Below are 21,617 nucleotides of genomic sequence, written 5' to 3' on the forward strand. Positions count from 1 at the left end.
ATATGAGAGAAAAATGTCTCTTTTACTTCACGACTGTTTAACTTATAGGCCTCTTACATCGGATCCTACCCAGAGTCGATTGAAGAGACTTAATTCTCTTATAGATAATGTATCTACATGGAATGAAAAAGAAAAAACTTAAAACCTTCTTCGGTCGTCCACCTAGATTGTATGGTCTTCCAAAAGTTCATAAACCAGGCATTCCGTTAAGACCAGTCGTAGATTGTATAGGTTGCCCCACTTACAAAATCTCAAAATTTTTTATCAAATTTACTCTCCTCTTCAACTAGAAGAACTGATACTTATATAAAAAATACTTTGGATTTCAAAAATAAAATTTCGGATCTTCATTTGGACGTTTCTGATATCATGATCAGTTTAGATGTTGTTTCTTTATTTACAAATGTTCCTCTTTCGGAAAGCATTGAATTACTACAACAGGAATTTCCTTCAGACATTGTAAACGTATTTGATTTTGTAATAAATTCTGGTTCTTTTTCCTTTAAAAATAAGTTGTATCAACAAATTGAAGGAACAGCAATGGGTAATCCTCTTTCTCCTGCTATCTCCAATTTCTTTATGGAACATTTTGAACAACGTATCTTTGACAACATTTCTCCCAGACCTACTCATTGATTCAGATATGTCGATGACATTTTTGCTGTATGGAATGGCTCTTCAGATAAACTTCAACAATTTCTCACTAAAGGTGAAGATGATCCTAGGATGAAGTTAAACGCACTTCATCCTAGTATCAAGTTTACCTAGAAGTAGAATCAAATAAGCAGTTAGCCTTTTTAGATCTTCTAATTCTTCGCCAACCAGATGGTAACCTACATTTCTCAGTTTATAGAAAGAAGACTCATACAGGCTATTATATCCATGCGGAATCTCATCATCATCCCAGTCAAAAGGCAGGGACTATTAAAACACTGGTTCATCAGGCCCACTCCTTTTGTTCTTCAGACGATCTTCTACAGAAAGAACTACAATATATAACTTCTTCTTTTCTATCTAATGGTTATAAGAATTGCTTCATTAAAAGAACTTTGAGTAGTTTTAATATGTCTTCCTCTTCAAACACAGAAGAAATTATGTGCATTCCTATCCCTTATGTACAAGGCATCAGTGAACGTATAGCAAAAAGTTTTAAAACCACTGAATATTTTTGTTGCCTTTCGACTGTTTAGAAAAATCTCCACCTTTTTCACTTCTCCTAAGGACAAGCTTCCACATCTTAATCATCCAGGTGTCTACCAGATTCCGTGCTCTTGTGGATTATCTTATTTCGGACAAACGGGAAGATCTGCGTCTATTCGGCTAGAAGAACACCAATCTTATATTGAATACTTTAAACCTGAAGAGTCTGGACTTGCAGAACATGCCATCTTCACTAGACATAGAGTTCATTGGAAAAAGACAAGAGTTCTTCACAAAAGTCATTTCCTCATTGAACGCCTTTATAAAGAAACATGTGAAACTCTACTTCATTCTCCTAACTTAAACAGATCTGACGGCTGACGTGACGTCTATCCCCTTTATGGGAGATAGTACTTTACAAATCAGCTAATCTTTCCAAACTTTTTATTGTATTGATTTTTTTTTTTTTGTTTTTTTTTTTTAGGAAATTTATTGACCTTTTTAGTTATCTTACACCAGCTACTTAGGTGGCGCTTTTTGGAATTGTCAGTTATTGTTTAATTTGAGCTTAATATGTACTGAAGATGCCTGTGACACATAGGCAAAAATTTTACTATTAAATAATTTTTGTACGTGAGTTTTTTCTGTTATTAATTTTGTATCGAATAGATATACCTATCTGAATTCCTGATAATCTCCTTCACTTTCCTGATATCCCTTGATTTTTTTTAACTAGTTCTCCTTCCAGATACATTGTACAAGTCACTTCTTCTCTAGGCAACTCATACCACAACCTTGTACAAGTTTCCAGTCTCAGAGAATATCCCCTTTTCTAACCATATCCTACATCATGTACTTTGGCACCACAAAAGGTACCAAGTGGGATAATCGCCAGAACTACTATTCTTCCTTTCCATGGCATGTCTGTTGTTTCCACTCTTCTAATACCTGCACTTAGCAAATCACAGAAATTATCCATGCAAGGGCATGAAGGCCTTCAACCCTCATCCCACTCAAAATTCTCACCCACTTTCCAAGCCCTTGTTCAACAGAAGATGTATGAAAGCAGTTAAAGGGGGAAAAAAAGCAACTCTGCTTACTGCAAGCAGCAAGAACCCCCAGCTTCATACTCAGCCTGCTCAAGTATGCAATAAATGTAAAACAGCTATCAGCAAATCCAAATCCAACTTCATTAAGACCAGTAGCAGAAAACTCACCTTTTGTCCAAATGGAAGCTGTGCCTTCTTGCTACTAGCAAAAGCCATTGGATGCAACTTCTCACCTGTGCTTCTACCTCTCCTTCTCATCCAGATAGCATCACTGTTACAGCACTCAAGATATTAGCCAACCTCTTGGCATCATGCTTTTCCTTTAACTCCTACACAGATGACAAAGGCAATCCACGTCCTTTCATGCCAGCAGCTGAGCACAGTATACCTCCTGTGGTCTTTTGCCAAAAAGACAAGAATATTAGATAACCTGGACACTGCAAAGTCTTCTGGTCCCTATGGCATCTCTCTCTCTCTTTCTCTTATTATACTCAAATGTTGTGCTCCAGAGCTAATACCTGTCCTCTATCATCACTTTAGTCTTACTTAGTGACACCTGAGCTGGATTTGAAGATAAGTGAATGGTAATTAAAAAAGAAAGAATCTTTACAATAAAATTTTTCTTTTTTATTTCTATTCTCAATGAAGGATAGCAGGAATGTATAAAATAAATCTTTTCCTTCCACAAGTGAAGTTTGCCTCATATACAAAATATTTCACTAATAGAATTTTGACAACACATATTGAAATGACTTACATTAATGTTCCAGGACGTGATTTCTTTAATTATCATTAAACTCCTTATATATATTCAGTACGATGTGTTTCTCATAAATACAGGCTGGTTAAGGACGACCTGACTTAGGGCGATTCGTACTTACGAACGAGCTCCCAAGGCTCCCCATAAGAATAATTAATAATTAAATTAATAATTCAGGAACTAGTTTCTTTCGCAGATGTAAACAAACCCACAGTTCACCACATTATTCAATTAGCCAAAGTGTGCACACAATATACTGGCAACACACCTTTACACATAAAAAACTCAAAAAGGGAAAAAATTCCCTTTAAAATTCTGCTTGTACTGGACAATGCTCCTGGACATCCAGCATCTTTAGATGTCCTTCACCCTAATGGAAAGGTCGTATTTTTACCACCCAACACTACATCGTTACTACAGCCAATGGACCAGGGAATCATTTCTGCATTTAAGGCTTATTACTTATGGTGTACATTCCTGCAAGCAGTCAGGGCTACGGAAGATTATATGATGGCCTTGAAAGAGTTCTGAAAGAATTATAACATCCATGATGCCATCAAAAGCATTGCTGATTCTTGGGAGGAAGTGAAGCAATCAACAGTTAAAGGGGTGTGGAACAAACTGTGCCCTCAATTCTGTGATGATTTTCATGGCTTCACAGAAGACATCGCCGAAGCCAGAAAAGCTGTGGTGGATAGTGGCAATGTACTGCAATTTGGCATCAATGAAAATGATGTCATTGACTTACTAGAGTCCCATTCACAAGAATTAACCAATGAAGACCTTATGGAGATAGAGAAGCAGCTGATAGAAACACAAGAACATGAAGAATCAGAAGATCCAGAGTCAATATTACAACAAAAGAATTAGCTGAAGCCTTTCGTCTCATTGTTAAGCTTGAGGAGGAAGATCCTAACATTCAGCAGTTTACAGAGGTTTGCCGTGCAGTTAGTGAGAACATCAACTGCTAAAAGGCCATTTATGATGAAAGAAAGAATAAAGCTGTGCAAACAACCCTAGATACCTTTTTCAAGAAACTGACTTTAGTGGTAAGCTCCCCTCCTCCAGAAACAGAATCAAATCCTGATTCTGCAGCACCAGGTCCATCCTTTCTAGCATTATCTCCATCATCATCATCTTCCAATTAATGTTTGCCTACCTTCTTACCTCAGAAAAGCCTCTTTCAGTAAGCAAGACATTGATGCAATCTTTAATATTCTTTTTTGAAATTTCTCCTATCTAAACTTTTTGTATGAGTTTGTTTTTATATTCTGTTTGTTTGAATTAAAAGAAAGGGCACAATAGTTTCTGTAACTTATTATTACAGTACATGGATATTATTATTATTATTATTATTATTATTATTATTACAGTTTTACACTGTATTATTATTGCCACATATGAGCCATTATAGTATTGTTATAATTATTACCGCATGTGCGCTGTTCATCAGGGATCCGAGTTATGTACAAATCTGACTTAAAGACGTTCTCAGGAACGTATCTCGTTTGTAACCGGGACCACCTGTACTTCCAACTTGTTGTATTCTGTGAATTAAACAGTAAGTTTCTAGAGACTGATGTCTTTTTGAAAAGAACTTTAGCTTCTCTATCTGCATTATTCCTTTTACTGACTGTTTAAATTTCACTATTAAATAACTAAGATTTTATGAAAACTTGATTATCAGGAATATATATCGGAAATTGATAATGATTTCCTGATATGGAATAATTTTAATTTTAACATTATATTAACTGTCTATAGCCCAGGTTTAAAATAATGTTAAAATAATGGTGGTATCTCTGCTACCCTTCAGCATAAATGCTTACTTGACATGATTTATGGCCTTAACATTGTACATGTGAATTATGTAAAATTAAATGTATTCACTTTTTATAAGTCCCCACCAACAGCACAGTTTCAAACTTGTAGGAATAGGAATCTGGTATTAGCAGTATTACACTTTGAGAGTTTAAACTTTTTTTTCCCAGATTCCATTAGGAACATTGGGAGTCTGTAAATGCTTTCGATCAGTTTCATATCCTTGCTGTTGGTCTTAGTTCAGCAAAACTCTTCTTCTTACATTCTATTAAAGTTGATTTCCTCCATATATTTTTATATTTTTAGGATGGCTACATTTTCTCTTTCCTTATGGATTTCATTCCAGGGCTGCATGACAGATTTCTTCATGATCTTTCCTAAGTGTATGTCCAGTCTCTCTAAATTTTCGTTTTCTGATTTTGAGGTTGACTTTTTGCTGATTTGTTCTTTTCCAGAAGTCTTCATTAGTAATAATTTGTGGCCCACCAAATTTGAAGTATTCTCCGCAGACATTGGTTTATGAATGTTTGTAGTTTTCTTTGTATTTCGTTTGAAACCAGCCACGTTTCATATCCATATAAAAGAACTGATTTAAATGCATTAAATATTTTTAATTTTGTAATCGTGTGAATATTTTTCATTTTTTACTCTGCTAAGTTTAGCATATACACTTCTTGCCTTTTGAATCCTTATGTCAACCTCTTTAGTTGCTCCTCTATCTGCAGATCAAACACTGCCAAGATATGTAAAATGTGAAACAGTTTCAATTTTTCCATTTTCAGTTGTACTTGGTGCCTTGTTGTTCACATTGATTCTCATTTCTTTTGTTTCTGTATTTATTTTCAAACTGACTTTCAGTGATTCTTCTTGTAATGTGGTCAGTTTGTTTTGGATATCTGTGAGCAATTAGACATACATCAACTGCATAGTCTAGATCAGAGCTTCTTCTTAAACTGTGGTTTGTGACTGCAAATGGGGTCACATTACTGTGGGGGGGGGTCACAAAAAATTGGGCAACAGTAAAAGGTTTCTGAACTCGCAACGACCAAAAATTAATTCAGATTCGAGGCTGTTGTTTGTAATTCTTTATGTAAATGGTAAAATTATATGTATACCAAAGAATTGTTTTAAAATAAATTTCTTTATGATTTATTATCAGTAAATGTTTGATTTGTGTACCTATTTTATATACCTATTATACCCAGAGTTGCATAAAAATTTCTCAGATGAAAAGGGGTCATGAGTGGAAAAAGTTTAAGAAGCGCTGGTCTAGATCACCCAAAGTTTTGTTTATTTTCCATGATATTCCTTTGGCATGTTTCATTGCTTTCTGTTCTAGAACTTTATCTAGCACCAGTATAAATAATAAGGGAGATAGCAGACATCCTCCTTGTTGCACTCTGGATACAGTTTGAAAGGGTTGTCAGATATCCATTATGCAGCAATTGGCATTGGAATTTGTTATATCCTTCCTGCATGAGGTTTATTATCTTCTGTGGCATTCTACACACACTCTAGCAATGGGATCAAAGGCTTTTTCATAATCCACAAACAGCAAATATAAAGGAGAGTTAAATTCACCCGACTGTTTGATTATTATTCTTAAAGTGTTAATGTGGTCTATACATGATATTTTTGACCTAAAACCAGTCTGCTCTCTTCTCATGCCCTCATCTAAAATATTAAAGATTCTTGAAAGAATAATTTTGCTAATGACACATAGCAGGTTTATGTCCCTCCAATTATTACATCTTCCCAAATCTCCTTTCTTTGGTGTTTTATTATTATTCCTGTATTCCAATCCCTACGGAATGTCTCTTTTGCCCAGATATCTTGGAAGAGTAGGTAGAGCATATCTATGATTGTTGTTGTGCCAGATTTTAGAAAACCTCTGCCGTGATACTATCATATCCTGTCGCTTTCCCATTTTTCACTTTTCAATAGATTTTTTTATCTCCAATTTAGATGGTGGGCCGGTATCAATTTTTAATTCATCTACTTTTTTATTTCTGTTTGTATTCTATCACTACTATTGTTCAAGAGTAGACTGAAATGTTGTCTCCACCTTTCCTGTTGTTCTTGTGTTCACACTAGAATTTTTCCATTGAGATCCTTCATTTGGGCATTCTTTTGCATTCCTTCTCCAGAAAGTCTTTGTATAATGCTGTAACCCTCTACTGTTATACTTGTCTGCAGCTTGTTGTGCCCTCTATGCCAGTTCTTCAAACCATTGCCATTTATCTTTTCTGTCACTTCTCTTAACTTTTTTTATTTAAAATCTTATATTTGTCTTTAAGTTCACTTTCCTTTTGGGAAGTATTTCTTGCACATAGTTTCAGTTTTATTTTTTGCCTTTCATCCACTAGTCTCCAATTTTCCATTGATAATCATTCTTCTTTCTTTCTTTCTTTTAGTATCCTAAATCATGTTCTGCTGTATCATTAAGGACTTTTTTTTTACCTTTTTCCATTTAGCCTCTATATCATCATTTCTTATATCCTCTCCTCCATCAAAATTAATATCCATATTTTCCCTTAACTTTATTTTAAACTCATTGCAAACTTTAGCATTTTGTAATTTAACAATATCAAATTTTTGCCTATTACATGCTTTCCCCTGCTGATTTTTTTGAATATATAATGCATATATCCTATTATTAGGTGATGATCTGAGCCAATATCAGCACTTCTTTTATTTGGGACATCTAATAACATTTTCCTGCACCTTTGGCTGATGGCAATATGATTTATTTGATTCTGTGTTTTGCCATCTGGTGACACCCAGGTTACTTTATGTATTTTCTATCGTTGGAAAATTGTGCCACCTATTACTAAGTTATATTTGCCACACACGGTTCCAACAGTTCACCATTTACATTTCTCTCTCCCAAACCATAATTGCCCATCACATTCTCCATCTCCTCATTATTTATACCAACTTTAGCATTGAAGTCACCCATGAGAAGTATGCTCTCATTACCATGTGTCATCATCAAGGTCTTATCAAGCAGACTCTAAAACCTTTCTTTTTCTTCAAAGGATGCATTCTCAGTTGGGGTTGAACAACTCTTAGTCTTCCAAATTTAGTTTTGAGATTTACTGTTATTATTTGTTCTGAAATTGGTTCCCACCCAATCATTGCTTGACTAAATATTTTGCTCATGAGGATTCCAACTCCATATTAATGTATATCAATTATATTAGGCATCCCTGAATAAAGAAACACATTCCCACTGGGAAAATTTATTCTACCAGTACCATTCCATCTTACTTTGCTAACCCCCAATAATTCAATTTTATATTTTTCCTATATTTTTCCATCTCCTTTCTTAGTTGTGCTAGTTTTCCTGTTTGATAAAAATGTTTTAATATTCCATTGGCCAATTTGTGTCCTAATTTTCCAAGCTTTAGTTGATACCAAGGAATCTGTTTGATTTCTACATTTATCCAACTTGAAAACAGATTTAAATTTTTGGAAACTTGCAAGTTGTTAGTCCATAGAGATCCTATTCTGGTGGTAGGGCTGCTACCTCAGCTTCCAGGCATGCATTTTATACACAAGCATTTCATCATCATCACGAACCATGGGCTCACTGCCCGTTGATGTCTGATGCCTGTTTCACTATCTTCTTCCACCCTTCTTTGTCCAGTGCACAGTGTCGCAGTTTTTGTATACCCATTCCATACCAGTCTTTTATATCATCTATCCATTCTCTGTATGGTCTACCTCTTCTGTTTAAACCACCAAAATACCAAACATAAATGTCTTTATCTTCCAGTCCTCACTCATTCTACAGATGTGTCCAAATAATTGCAGCTTCCGTTTTATAATCTTCTGCATTAGATTCTGTTTTGTTGTATCTTCTGATAGAGCTCTTCATTGTTGATTTTCTATACCCATCCTATTCTTAGAATCATCCTGTAACAAGTTCTTTCAAATGCCAAAATCCTTTTTCTTGATTCCTTATTCATTACCCATGTTTCAGATCCATACAGTACACCGCTGAAGATGCATGTTTCCAATACTCTTAGTTTTGTTTGCAGACTGATCACTTTATTGAAAGTTTATTTTTCACTTGGTTAGAGTATAATAAATTTAGTTTAATCCTTTATCCAAGTGTGAGCAAACAAAGTTTGCACCTGAAAGTATCTTCAGGTGGTACAACACCAGGGCACTCCTTGCAAAGATGGAGCAAGCTACCAACACTCCTATCTCAGTATCTCTCATAATGCAAAACACATCTCCTTGTGGATGTGTCTAATGTTATGCATTAAGGGGAGGGCCACAACCCAGACTAGTTTCGACCTTTATTGAGGTTTCTTCAGTGGGAGCCAGGCCCAAGTGGAGATACCAGGCAGAAGCATTAGCAGGTCATCTCTACCTATAGAAGTTGCCAAATTGTTGTACCACCTTACCCCAGTCCTGAAGATATTTTCAGGCGCAAACTTTGTTTGCTCACACTTGGATAAAGGATTAAACTAAATTTATTATACTCTAACCAAGTGAAAAATAAACTTTCAACATCTTTCTCTAAATCCAGAGTAATTTATTAAAAAAGGGTGGCACACCATTTGGCAACTCCTATAGGTAGAGATGACCTGCTAATGCTTCTGCCTGGTATCTCCACTTGGACCTGGCTCCCACGTCGAAACTAGTCTGGGTTGTGTCCCTTCCCTTAATGCATAACATTAGACATATCCTGCAAGGAGATGTGTTTTGCATTATGGGAGATACTGAGATAGGAGTGTGGGTAGCTTGCTCCACCTTTGCAAGGAGTGTTCTGGTGTTGTACCACCTTACCCCAGTCCTGAAGATACTTTCAGGTGCAAACTTGGATAAAGGATTAAACTAAATTTATTATACTGATCACTTTACTTTTCCAGATGTTATCCATGGCTTCAGATTTGTTCTTCCCTTTGCAATCCTGATCTTTATTTCTTTTTTACAGTCCAAGTCATATGTCAGTTTACTTCCCAAATATGTGAATTGTTCTACATTTTCTATATCAGTTCCATCCACTTGTATCTTTTGTTTCATGTTCTTCTCACCAAATACCATTGTCTTTGTTTTTTCAAAGTTCATAACAAGTCCAAATCTCTCCCGTTCCTCATTTAACAGTTTCAGTGTTTTTTGTAGTTCTCTTTCATCTTCTTCAATAATAACAATGTCATCTACAAATCTCAGATTGTTAATTCTCATTCCGTGTACAGATATTCCTTTGGCATCTTCTTTCATTTTATCCATTGTTCTTTCTAAATGTGCGATGAAAATGCACATTTAGAAATTGGTGATATTGGGTCGCCCTGGCTAGTACCTCTGCTTATTTTAAACCATTTCCCCAAATCATCACCTATTCTAACTGCTGCAACTGCATTCTGATATACATCTTTTAATATAGCTATTAGTTTTTTATCAATTCCATAGGATTCCAGAACTGCTAATGTCACTTTCTGGTCAATACTGTCGAATGCTTTCTGAAAATCAACAAAGCAAGTATATATGTTTTTGTTTTTTCTCCTAGCTTTCTCTGCTATTAACCTCATTGTCAAAATCTGTTGAATTGTAGTTCTATCCTTCCTAAATCCTGCTTGCTCGTCTGCAAAGTATGCTTCCAATTGTGTTCTCAATCTTTCTGTCAATATGATCATCGTCACTTTACCAAGGTGACTTATCAAGGCAATGGTTCTATAATTTTTACATTCTAGCTTATTTCCTTTCTTGTATAATGTTACTAATATTGATTTCACCCACTCTTTCCATACCATATTACGTAGTTGGTACATTTCTGTAACCATACTTTCACCACCATATTTAATCATTTCTCCAGTAATGTTATCGTTACCAGGACTCTTGTTGTGTTTTAGCCATGCTATTGCTTTTTCTACCTCTCCTCTTAAAATGTCCATATCATGCTCATTACCTGGTGGTGATATCTGCTTCAATTCTTCAGTTGGTTTCCCAACGCTATCTGAATCTAGTTTTTCTTCATATAACTCACTACAGTATCTTGTCCACCGCTGTACAATTTTTTCTTTATTCATCAATACTTTGCCTTTTTCATCTTTAATTGTGGTCTGTTTTGGTTGCCACTTTCTATTAATGGTTCTGATCATTTTGTATACCTCCCTTGTTTTATGCTCTCCATAGTACTGTTCTATATTGTTGCATTGGGCTTCTAACCATTTCATCTTATCCATTCTGACTGCTTTTTTCACCTCATTACACTTTCTTCTATTTGTTCTGATGTATCCCTTCTTATCTTCAACATTCTTTTCTCCTGTACTAACTTCAGTGTTTCTTGTGTAATCCATTTCTTCTTGATCTTCTCTTCTTCTGGTACTGTTTCTTCAACTGCATCTTCTATCACCTTAAGCATTTACTCTCATGTAAATGTTTCAGTTACACTGCCGATACCTGGTCACCAGCCCCGTGTTTGTGATAACAGGTGATACCACGAGAAGGTAGTTTAGTGAGAGAGGCTATATGTTATATATCATGAAGTCAAAGACTTCATAATATTACACACTCACTACCCCTTAGAACCTGAGAGTTTAAACTTGAACATATGCAGAATACATTATATGTATATCATATTCATAGTGCAGAAACATCATGCTAGAGTAAATAAGTATTACATTAGAGATCTTTGTGACCTTTGTTGAATATATCTTTTTTTTTCCCCCTTTAAAGGCAAAGTGTAAAGTAAAAAAATAATGATAATAGCTCATGATATGAATATGTATGCTTTTCAGAGCTCATATTTTAAGTAGTAATCTACCATTTATCTGCCCCCTTCGATGATCAGAATGGCAAGTTCTGATAATTGAAAGGTCGATAATTGAAGTATGATTACATGGTGCTCTACCAGTAGTCAGTTAACTGAAGGGTTATTGTTTTGAAGATTGGATAAGCAGTAGATTATGTATTACAATATTATAGTTATGTGATGAAGTGCAGAACTACTATCTTTATTTTTACTTTATGTTTGGCATTGAAGCTAGCTATATTTGCAGATCATAAGATCTCTCGTGTATTATTTTATTTATATTTATTCCATCAATGAGGAGTTTGCCCTGATAAGAACATATTCTCAGAGTTTGTTGCCACTGAAGAAACCTGATGAATTTGAAAACAGTACTCTGTGATAGCAAAACCAACTTGTATACTTAAAGTAGTTATGCATACTTTTAGGGATTTGTATTCTCGTGTGTGATGGGGATTGTAGTGTTGTACCTCAAGATTGCAGAGCTGCTGCTGCCAGTGTTTGTGCTTTATTTATTTAAAGTAAAAGAGGATATATTCATAAAATATTATAGTATTTCTAATAGAGAATGTTATGCTTATTATTTCATGAGGTTTCTTTTAGTTGAGAATATAAAAGCAGGGAATTTCATAATTTTTATTGTTATTGTCTGTTTTGCATATCTCATATTTCACCCACAGAAGGTTGTAAATCCACACACTGGGCATTGAACTTCATCTACCATCATTTACTAAAGGCATTCATAAACACCCATGCCCACAGTGGAATTTAAAGAAGTTAAATTACACTGTGTTGGTACATTATCCACTTAGCCAACACCTGACTTCCAAGAAAATGAATACACTTCCTAAGTGGCATAGATAGTACTACTGACTCAGACTACATAGATAAACTAATCAAAGTAATTCTGATAAAGTTTTTTAAATATTACATTACTTGTATTTTCTTGCATTCTAGTAGATTACACTAGAATACAAGAATTAATACAAGTATCTTTTTTTTTAACATCAGAAATTTTTTATTATTAAGATCATGATCGCACCTATTATTAACATAATTTAGTATTCATTTATTTTTAACTGAAGGTGACTTAGCTAGTCTCCTATGCATGTGACAGGGTTTTCATCCTGCAAGCCAGACAAACTGGAAGAACACACAGTAAACCAGCATAATACCTGAGCCATAATTCAGAACATGCCATTTCACCATCCATGTGTTTAAATTTTGAAGTTGAGTTGTTTTAATACCAGCTCATACTCTAATTAAAATTACTTCTTTCATCCAATGGTTTTTATGTTTAACTTTTCTAACCTGATATAGATATCAACAGTTGAAGCTGATGCAAAAATTGCAGATGACTATAAAAATTTAGTAGACAAAAGCAGGGAACAGTTTCAGAAAGAGCTGAATGCTATTGTTCCGGAAGCAAAGGGTGGAGAAATAGGTAGCATGTTATTAAAATTATGTAGAAATAGTTACTATAAATATTTTAAAATAGTTGAATATAGGAATAAATGATGAACAAACTATAATTCAACATCCCTTATTAATATGCAAAATTTCAATTTTTTTTTTGTTTATATAAAATTTATGGTGTTCATGAATTGCCTGGCATAATTTTTCAAATTCTTAATCCTTTTCAATTCTAGAATTTCTAATTGTGAGGTCATTCTATGTGATTTTAATGGCTTTATCCCTGGTTAGCTTTCAGAGCTTCTGCAGCTCAGTCAGTATAGACGAAGCCTTTTGGGCAGAAAGACCTGGATTCGATTCCTGTCCAAGACACGAGGAACCTTTAGCCAGTCTCATATGGAGTAAGTGTTTTTTCACCCAGAAATTCAGGTTTTTCATTTCCCAGAACAGGCAAAACAGCCCCTTGAACATACACTTCTACAGTCACAAAAACCCCCCACCTCCCAGTGTCTGACTCTGTGACAAGCTAGTTGGGGTTTCCTCAACCAGCTTGATTATGTGCTCTGTGCCACAGTCACATAATCATAACAGACCCTACGCTAAGCAGGATAAAAGCACTATAAAGAGGAAGAACAAGATCTCTGGCTAGCTATCCTTTAGGTAAAGATCTCACACAAATTGTTTACCTGCCTACCAAAGTATTGGATAAACTAACCACCCTCCAAATATGTTCAGTTACATCTTCACCAGTAATCTTTCAAAATTCATACTGCAGATGTAGACTGGGCTCTGTACCTGAGATGACTTAAACTGGTTGTGAAATACCACTTGCATAGCCACACGTGATTTTGTGCTATTTATTTGGCATAATAAGAAAACTAAACAGAATCATGGTTTTAATTTCTGTTCTTCATTTCCTTGGACTACTGTTTTCTTTCTGTCTATCAAAATGAAAATGTTGACTTTCCTGTTTACTTTTAACATCACATTCCTTATATAAACCTTGGGTTTTAACAAATGTGCCAAGGCTAATCTACCTATACAATAAGAATCAAGTGTGTGTTTTAACCAGTTTCATCAACAGTTGTGTTCCCTCTCCCCTTGGGTTGCACTAAAGAACAATGATTTTTCAAATGGATCAAGTGCAAATCTGATTTTGCCAAAGGCATAAAGTAGCAGACTTGTATTATTCTTAAACAGCATTATATTTTCTGTTCCCTTTCTAAAAACTGAATTACTTAATTCAGTTTTTCTTTTGCCTCTTTTTGTACCCAAATTGTTCTGGAAAGGAACATTTTGAATACAATGCATTTCACTACTTGCAACTTCATATTTGATTCCATTCTTTGATTGTTGTTTTTAATTGCCGAGGAAAATTTTGAATATTATCCATTTCATTACTTGAAACTTCATATTTGTGATTATTATTTTTTTATTTGTTGAAGATAAAGGGAAGTCAGAAGTAATTAATTGGAATGTGAAGAAGTCTCGAGTATTTCTCCAGTTGTTTTCAGTTCTGTTACTCCACAGTTTTCCTTATGGCAGTTTCATCTGCAACAATAGATTAATACCCCAAGCAGGCCAAAAATTGAGAAAATCAAAAATCAAATCTGTTTGATTTTTTTTAATCAAATTGAGAAAATCAAAGCTGATTTTCTTATTCTGCTTAGGATCTCCAATAAGCAAGATTCCTATATAATTGAACCCCCCCCCCACCCTTCTCTCATTTTACAGTCTGTTTCCACATTCAACTAACCTACAAGGTCTGACATAGAAAAAACGAGACTGTGCCTGTATCTCTTTTTATTTAACAAATAAAGAAAATCAACTACAATCTCCTTTAAAATAGTTCCTTTCTGAGTTAACACACAGCTGCATACAATGCTACCAATGTTCAAAGTAATTCTGCAGATCATTTTCTAAAAGGCTGTTGAAGATCTCCATCATTTTTAATTTCACATCTTCTACTGACAAAAAATGGGTTACTTTGAGAATCAACTTGATCTTTGAGAAGAGGTAATTCTTATAGATAAGCTTATACATTGATAACACATGACTATTAAATTATTTCAGGAAATTACAACGTATACTAAATATTAATTAAAAGAAAACTTTAATCAATACTTCCTATATTTCGACATTGTTACATTGCCATCTTCATGGGAACATAAAACTACGTTCACGCAGGCACTAACATTGTTAGAGAGTAACTAACATTGTTCCTAGAGTCCTAGCAGGCTAAATTGGGTTGTCTTGGCTGTTGGGCTGATGTTCTCATGATCCAAGCTTCCCAAATTTGGGATAGTCTCATGCACCCAAATTTGTTGAGGTTTGGTAAGTTTTTTAAATCTGAGGCTGATTCCATGAGCAATCTTTCATATTTATATTTGCTGCAGTGTAGTAAATTGGTTTTCTTCCAGCATATTCTGTGGCAGGTATCCAGAGCATGGTCTGCAAGCCCAAAATGGCTTGGTGAAACTAGATGTAGTCTTTGTGTTTGGATATACTGATATCCAAACAGGCTGTCCTGCCTGTTTGGCCATAGTAGGACAGATTAAAGCTGCAAGGGACATGGTATACTCCAGGTAGGTCTAGGGGAAGTGGCTGGTCTTTGGTAGAGCAGATAAGGGATGCCAATTTCTTATGTGGTTTGTAACAGGTCATCAGGTCATATTTCTTTAGGATTTTGGTTAACTTTTCCGAGGTGCCCCAGATTTAAGGAATGGTGATAGATTTAGTATAATCTTTGTTATGAAGTGGGGGAGGGGGGGGGGGTTGTGGTTAACTGGTTTTAATATTTTCTGGATTTTTTGACGGTTGTAGCCATTGGCTAAGAACATGTTAAGGATGTGGTTCAGTTCAGTGGTTAGGGCATTGTCATCTGAACAGATTAATTTTGCCCTTTTATATAGGATTTTTATAACCCCATATTGTTGTGAGGTGGGGGAGGGGATTGCTGGTGAATGTATCTGCCTGTATGGGTGGGTTTTCTGTAAACAGAGAAAGCCAGGGATCCATCAGGCTGGCATGTAATCAGAGTGTCTAGGAAAAGAAGACTGTTGTTTTTTTCTTTTTCCAAGGTGAACTGGATTCTGGGGTTTTGGTTGTTTAAGTGCGTTAAGAAGATGTGGAGTGTATCTGAGCCATGTGACCAAATAGCGAACACATCATCCATGTAGCACAACCAAACATTGGGGTTTTTTGTGGGGCTGAGTTTGAGGCTTTTTCTTCAAAAGTCTTCATAAAGAAGTTGGCCAGGGGTGGGGAGAGTGGCGAATCCATGGCTGTCCCCTTCTATCTGTTTGTAGAATTTTCCTTGCCAAATGAAATAGCCTAAGTTCATTGTGAACTGAAATAGGGCTGAGATATCGGGAGGAAATTTGGCTTGGATGAGGTATCTTTGAGTGGGACATTCATGAATAGGGAGGAGACATCAAAACTGACCATTATGTCAGTGTGTTGGAGTGAGAGGTTTTCTATGCTGGCTTTGAAGTGGGCTGAGTTTTTTATGTGTGATGGTGTGTTGCGTGTGAGCGCTTTGGCTAAACGTGTGACTAATTTGTATGTGGGGGAATCAGTGCCATTCACAATGGGATGTAATGGCACATTTTGTTTATGGATTTTTGGTAGTCCATATGTTTGGGGGGGGGGTCTAGAGTTAAAAGGCTTTAGTTTGTTAGTAAACTTCCACAGGCCAAGAAGTAACTTCTTAAGGAGCCTTTGAGTGTTCTGATTTGGGAGCTGGGGAACATATTCAATAGGGAGGTAGGTAGACTGATCTAGCAATAAAGAAGTAAGTTTACCTGTATAGTCTGTTTGTTTGAGAACCACAGTGGCATTTCCCTTATCTGCTTTGGTGATTACTATTTCTCTGTTGTTCTTCATTTCTTGTAGAGCTTTATATTCTTCTTTGGATAGGTTGGTTTTTGGTGGTTTTTCTTTGGTAAAAACATTGGCTACATCCAGTCTGATATGGTTGGGAAGGTTGTGGATTCCACTTTCTACCTGTACCATTATTTCTTCGGAAGATATTTTCTTCAGTGCTACGGCAAAATAGTGGTGATGTGCAAGTGCGCTGAGTGCTTCAGGCTTCAAGGTAACAGAAGACAGGTTAATTACCATGTTGAGCGGTAGTTGATGTTCAGAGATAGAGTTCTTTTTCAAATTTTTTGATGTGCTGACATCGTATTTTTTAAATTCTTTTTCTGCTGAAGTGTACAAGACGTTGTAGAGAATCGTCCAAAAGTCATGGTTCAGCATAGTGGCAAGCTCTTCCTCTAACACAAATAGCATTGTTGATGTTGGCCAAGAGAATTTTGTTCGCTTAGTGGGGCGAAGCTAGTGAGGTATTATCCCGGCATCATTTTAAGAAGGTCAAGCAATTTAGTTGTCTTGATATCTTCAGGCTACAACCCCAAAAAATCCAGAAAATATTAAACCAGTACCACAACCCCCACCACCACCTCCTCCCCTCCCCCTTCATAACAAAGATTACATTAAATCTATCACCATTCCTTACATCCTGGGCACCTCTGAAAAGTTAACCGAAATCCTAAAAAAATATGACCTGGCGACCTGTTACAAACCATATAAGAAAATACGTTGTAATTTCCTGAAATAATTTAATAGTCTTCGGAAGAGGTAGATGTCACAAGGAGCCTGGTCTGGCGAATAGGGTGGATTCTCAAGCACAGTGATGTTGTGATTAACAAAAATCTGCTTCACAGACAAAGTGTTGTGGTCTGGCATGTTGCCTTGGTGCAAAAACCAACCATTTCTCCACAATTCTGGTTGTTTCCTTCTCATGCGTTCATGCAATTTTGTCAAGACTTCAAGGTAATACTGCTGATTTACTGTCTGGCCACTGGGAACCCACTCTGCCATTACAATACCCTGGATATCGAAGAAAACAATCAACATGGCCTTGAACTTTGAATGACTCATGCGGTTTTTTTTTTTTTTTTTTTTTTTTTTTTTTTTTTTTTTTTTGGTCTTGGAGATGTTGCTGACTTCTACTGCATTGATTGTCGCTTGGTTTCTGGATTATACATAAATATCCAAGTTTCATCACAAGTAATTACTGAATTCAACAAATCTGGTTCATCCTTAATGCATTGCAAAAGATCCAAACACAGTTCCTTGCAACGTTCTTTTTGTTCACCTGATAACATTTTTGGAACCATTTTTGCACAAACCTTTTTCATGTTCAGTTCTTCCATTAAAATGCATCGAGCACTTCCCAGTCCAAATGAACTTTCTCAGCTACAGCTCGAACACCCAACCTTCTGTCTTCTTTTAGAATCACATCTTGTACTTTTTTAATGTTGTCATCAGTAACTGCTGTGTGGGTGTGGGTGGCCTGGGCAATCATCAACTTTCACGCTTTCTCTGCCTTCCAAAAATCGTTTGTGCCATTCAAAAATGCATGCACGAAACATGCACTTCACTATAAGCCTCAGCCAATAATTGAAAAGTTTCCATCGTGGATCGCTTCTGTTTCACAAGAACTTGATGTTAGCTTGCTGTTTACTCTTGCACTCCAACATTTTCCGACTGAGGGTAAGAAAACGTCTATATCTGAACATGCCTCCACTCGTACTGAGTAAAGCAATGGAGTTGAGCATTGTCTCACGGTGACAGGTTAGAACATGGTCTATAACCATCTCTTTGTCTCTCCCCTCCCACTCTCCATTCCCAAGCTATAGGGTTAGTCTCATTTTTCTTGTGTCGGGCCTCGTATATCTTGAAAGTAGAATTGAGGTGATACAACTAGACCTCTGGATATATATTTAATGTCATATTATTCCTGTTTTTTTTACTTTTGTGATTTGTTTACTAACCAACTATCATGTTTGGCAGTTTACCTCCTTCAAATTTCCCTCTTAATACTAGAATTTTTCCTATCCTGTTCCTTCTATATGCCATACCTAGCAGTGTCCTAATAAATAACACTTTTTGTACATAATTCAACCTGTGCCTTAATCATGATTTTCTGCACAGATTCAAAAAATCAGCCTTGTCTTCATTCTTCCAAGAGCAGTTCTCCTTTACATCTCCTTATTCTGTGCTAATATCCAGATCCTCAGACAAGATCAGATATCTTCTTCCCAGATTATCACCAACCTTTCTAGACACAAATATATTTTATCTAAAATTACTTCACTATCCTGAACCCCTGGATTTCTTTTCTACTCCTGGCATTCATCTCTTCTTTCAAGCACTACTCTGTACAAATCCATAATTTTCCTTACTTCTTAAGACTTTCCTAACTTTTGGGATGATGATGCAGCTACAACAAATATAAAAATTCTTTATAACAATCTACTCTGGCTATTTTATATATAAATTCTTCATTATGAGAACTGTTCAATTGTGAAATGGCATTCGTGATTAATTCATTTTCTTCAATACTTATTGAAATAAAATTTAAAAAAGACAATGAACTGTATCTGCACACAGTTAACATTATATGCAGCAAACCACTTTTTATTTCTTTCACTATTATGTGAAAAGTATTCCTATATAGTATTCCAAACAGATTGCACCTTAAAGATTTTTGAAGACAAAAATCTTTAAGGTGCAATCTTAAAGATTTTTTAAGATTGCACCACTACGTTTTTTTCATGTTCCATCTTTGCACTCATAAACCATACCAGTATGAATATGTTATAAGATATATAATATTTTTTTTGAGTGCATATATAGGATTATCATTTTAAAAAAAATTTTTAATTGATTTAGCAAAGGAAAGTAGAATTAAGTTAAATAGTTAAATTCTAGTAGTGTATGTAATGTTACACTTTCAGGTGAAGCAAAATTAAATAATTAATGCATCTCTCTGTTTTGCATTTGAATTAAAAATTAATATTTCATGTCAGGATGCGGGATCTGCTTTTTTTTTTTAATACAATTTCCACAAAAAAAATTGCAGATCCTGTCCTGTAGTTGGTAATTCAGTGGACATGCTTAAGATGAAAAGGAGAACACCACCAGATTTTTATTGTCTGCAGATTGTAGCTTTAGTTTTCTGGAAATGCAACTGTATTTTCAGGACTGTCACAGCAGGTATGAATGAGAAGAAGAATCATTGTGATGAGTCTGAATTTTCATTAGTTGTAGCTCAACTAATGAACATTCAGTAAGAACATTTAACAAGTTTTTAGGCGAGTGGTGGAATTATAAAGGCAAGTTGAGATGAATGGTGGTAGCCAAGTTGGATTGTTTTGAATTACTGCTGAGGCAACTAAGACCATAATGCCAGTGTATCCTTTGTCTGCTAATTGCAAGTTTTCTGCTGTTTATCTGTTTTGTAGAATGTAAACCTGCTAAACATTGCCAGTAGAAGGAGCACACAGCTGAAACTGCTTGTATGTACGCTAGAGTGTTGAGCAGATCAGTGAGAGAAAGTAATTTGTTTTCTTCTCTCTCTCTCTCTCTCTCTCTCTCTCTCTCTCTCTCTCTCTCTCTCTCTCTCTCTCTGTTGAATAAACTCCAGAATTTTTAAAGGAACTTGATAAGCACCAGAATTACTTTACAAATAGGAAGCTTTCATAAAATCAGACACTGTATCATTATTAGAATAATTATTCATTGTTTGGTTTGAAGGAAGCTTCCCATTTGAATGAATACTAGGATGATACCTGCTCTTAGAAACTAAGCAGTTTGTTCGAATAAGAAATAAGAAACAGCATCTATATATATATATATAAGATAAATAAGAAATTGTATACCAACCTTTTTTGAACTGGGACAGCTATGAGTGAGATATGTGTATGTGTGTTGCTGAAGAATCAGTTTTAAAGTTAATGCTCCAAGAAAGCATAAGATTTTTTGACTAGATAGAAAATAAGTGACGTTCATTTTCTTTTGTGTGGCCTCGAATTGAGGAATGCAGAGTATTGTCATCTGCAAAGTTTGGAATATCATTTTTAGTCAGTGAAAATGTTGTTGAGACATTGGGAACAAATGCCTAGTCCAGATCTTTCCCTATACTAATTAAAAATGGATAACATATGTAATATTTCCTGTGGAACAGCTGTGGTAAAATTTATATTAGTTACTGATTAAGTGCTTCTAGGTTTTGTGCCGATTCCACATTGAAAACTCTCTACTGTCAAAATACTTACAAATGTCTATGCTGCAGTGGGATTCAAATCCATAGCCTGTTGATAGAGGCCATTCAATATCCATTTGGTCAACACAGAAGTTAGATGTTGATGGCTGTCTCCATTTCTTTAGGAGGAGGCCAGAATTACAGCATTCATTTGTAATTCAGATAATCCAGTAATAATCTATTTGTTATCCAACCTTCAAAACAATTGACCCTTCATTTAACCAACCCCTGCACGTTGACCAACTTCTGGTAGAGCATCATGTAATTGTACTTCAATTATTAAAACTTGCCATTCTGATAATAATAATAAGGGTTGGATAAATGGCAAATTACTGAATAGGTTTAATTTTTTTATTTTATTTTATTTTATTTTTTTTTTTTTTGAGATGTGCATATTTTTCAAGCTACAATCAACTGACTGCTAACAATCACCACAATAAAAAATTCACTCAATATTACAAACTGCTGAAGAGTCCCAACCAAAATCCTGCAGGTGCAATACTTCAAAGATGTTCACTGTGGCAGATATTCCACTGTTGTCATTATTATTGTTATTAT

General features: G+C 35.4%; 1 protein-coding gene across 2 annotated transcripts in view; it reads left to right on the forward strand.

The window, feature by feature from the left end:
• The window catches only part of Mitofilin (inner membrane mitochondrial protein mitofilin), a 263,003-nt gene that overhangs the window by 142,423 nt on the left and 98,963 nt on the right, over nt 1-21,617 (forward strand). For both annotated transcript variants that reach the window (XM_090392343.1, XM_090392344.1), the window contains exon 10: nt 12,854-12,977. In XM_090392343.1, coding sequence (XP_090248469.1) covers nt 12,854-12,977 — 124 coding nt within the window. The remainder of the gene's footprint in view (nt 1-12,853; nt 12,978-21,617) is intronic.

This window comes from Typopeltis vanoorti, chromosome 5 (genome assembly GCF_054136105.1).
Source record: "Typopeltis vanoorti isolate ZY-2024b chromosome 5, IOZ_Tvanoo_1.0, whole genome shotgun sequence".
NCBI classification, from domain to species: Eukaryota; Metazoa; Arthropoda; class Arachnida; order Uropygi; family Thelyphonidae; genus Typopeltis; species Typopeltis vanoorti.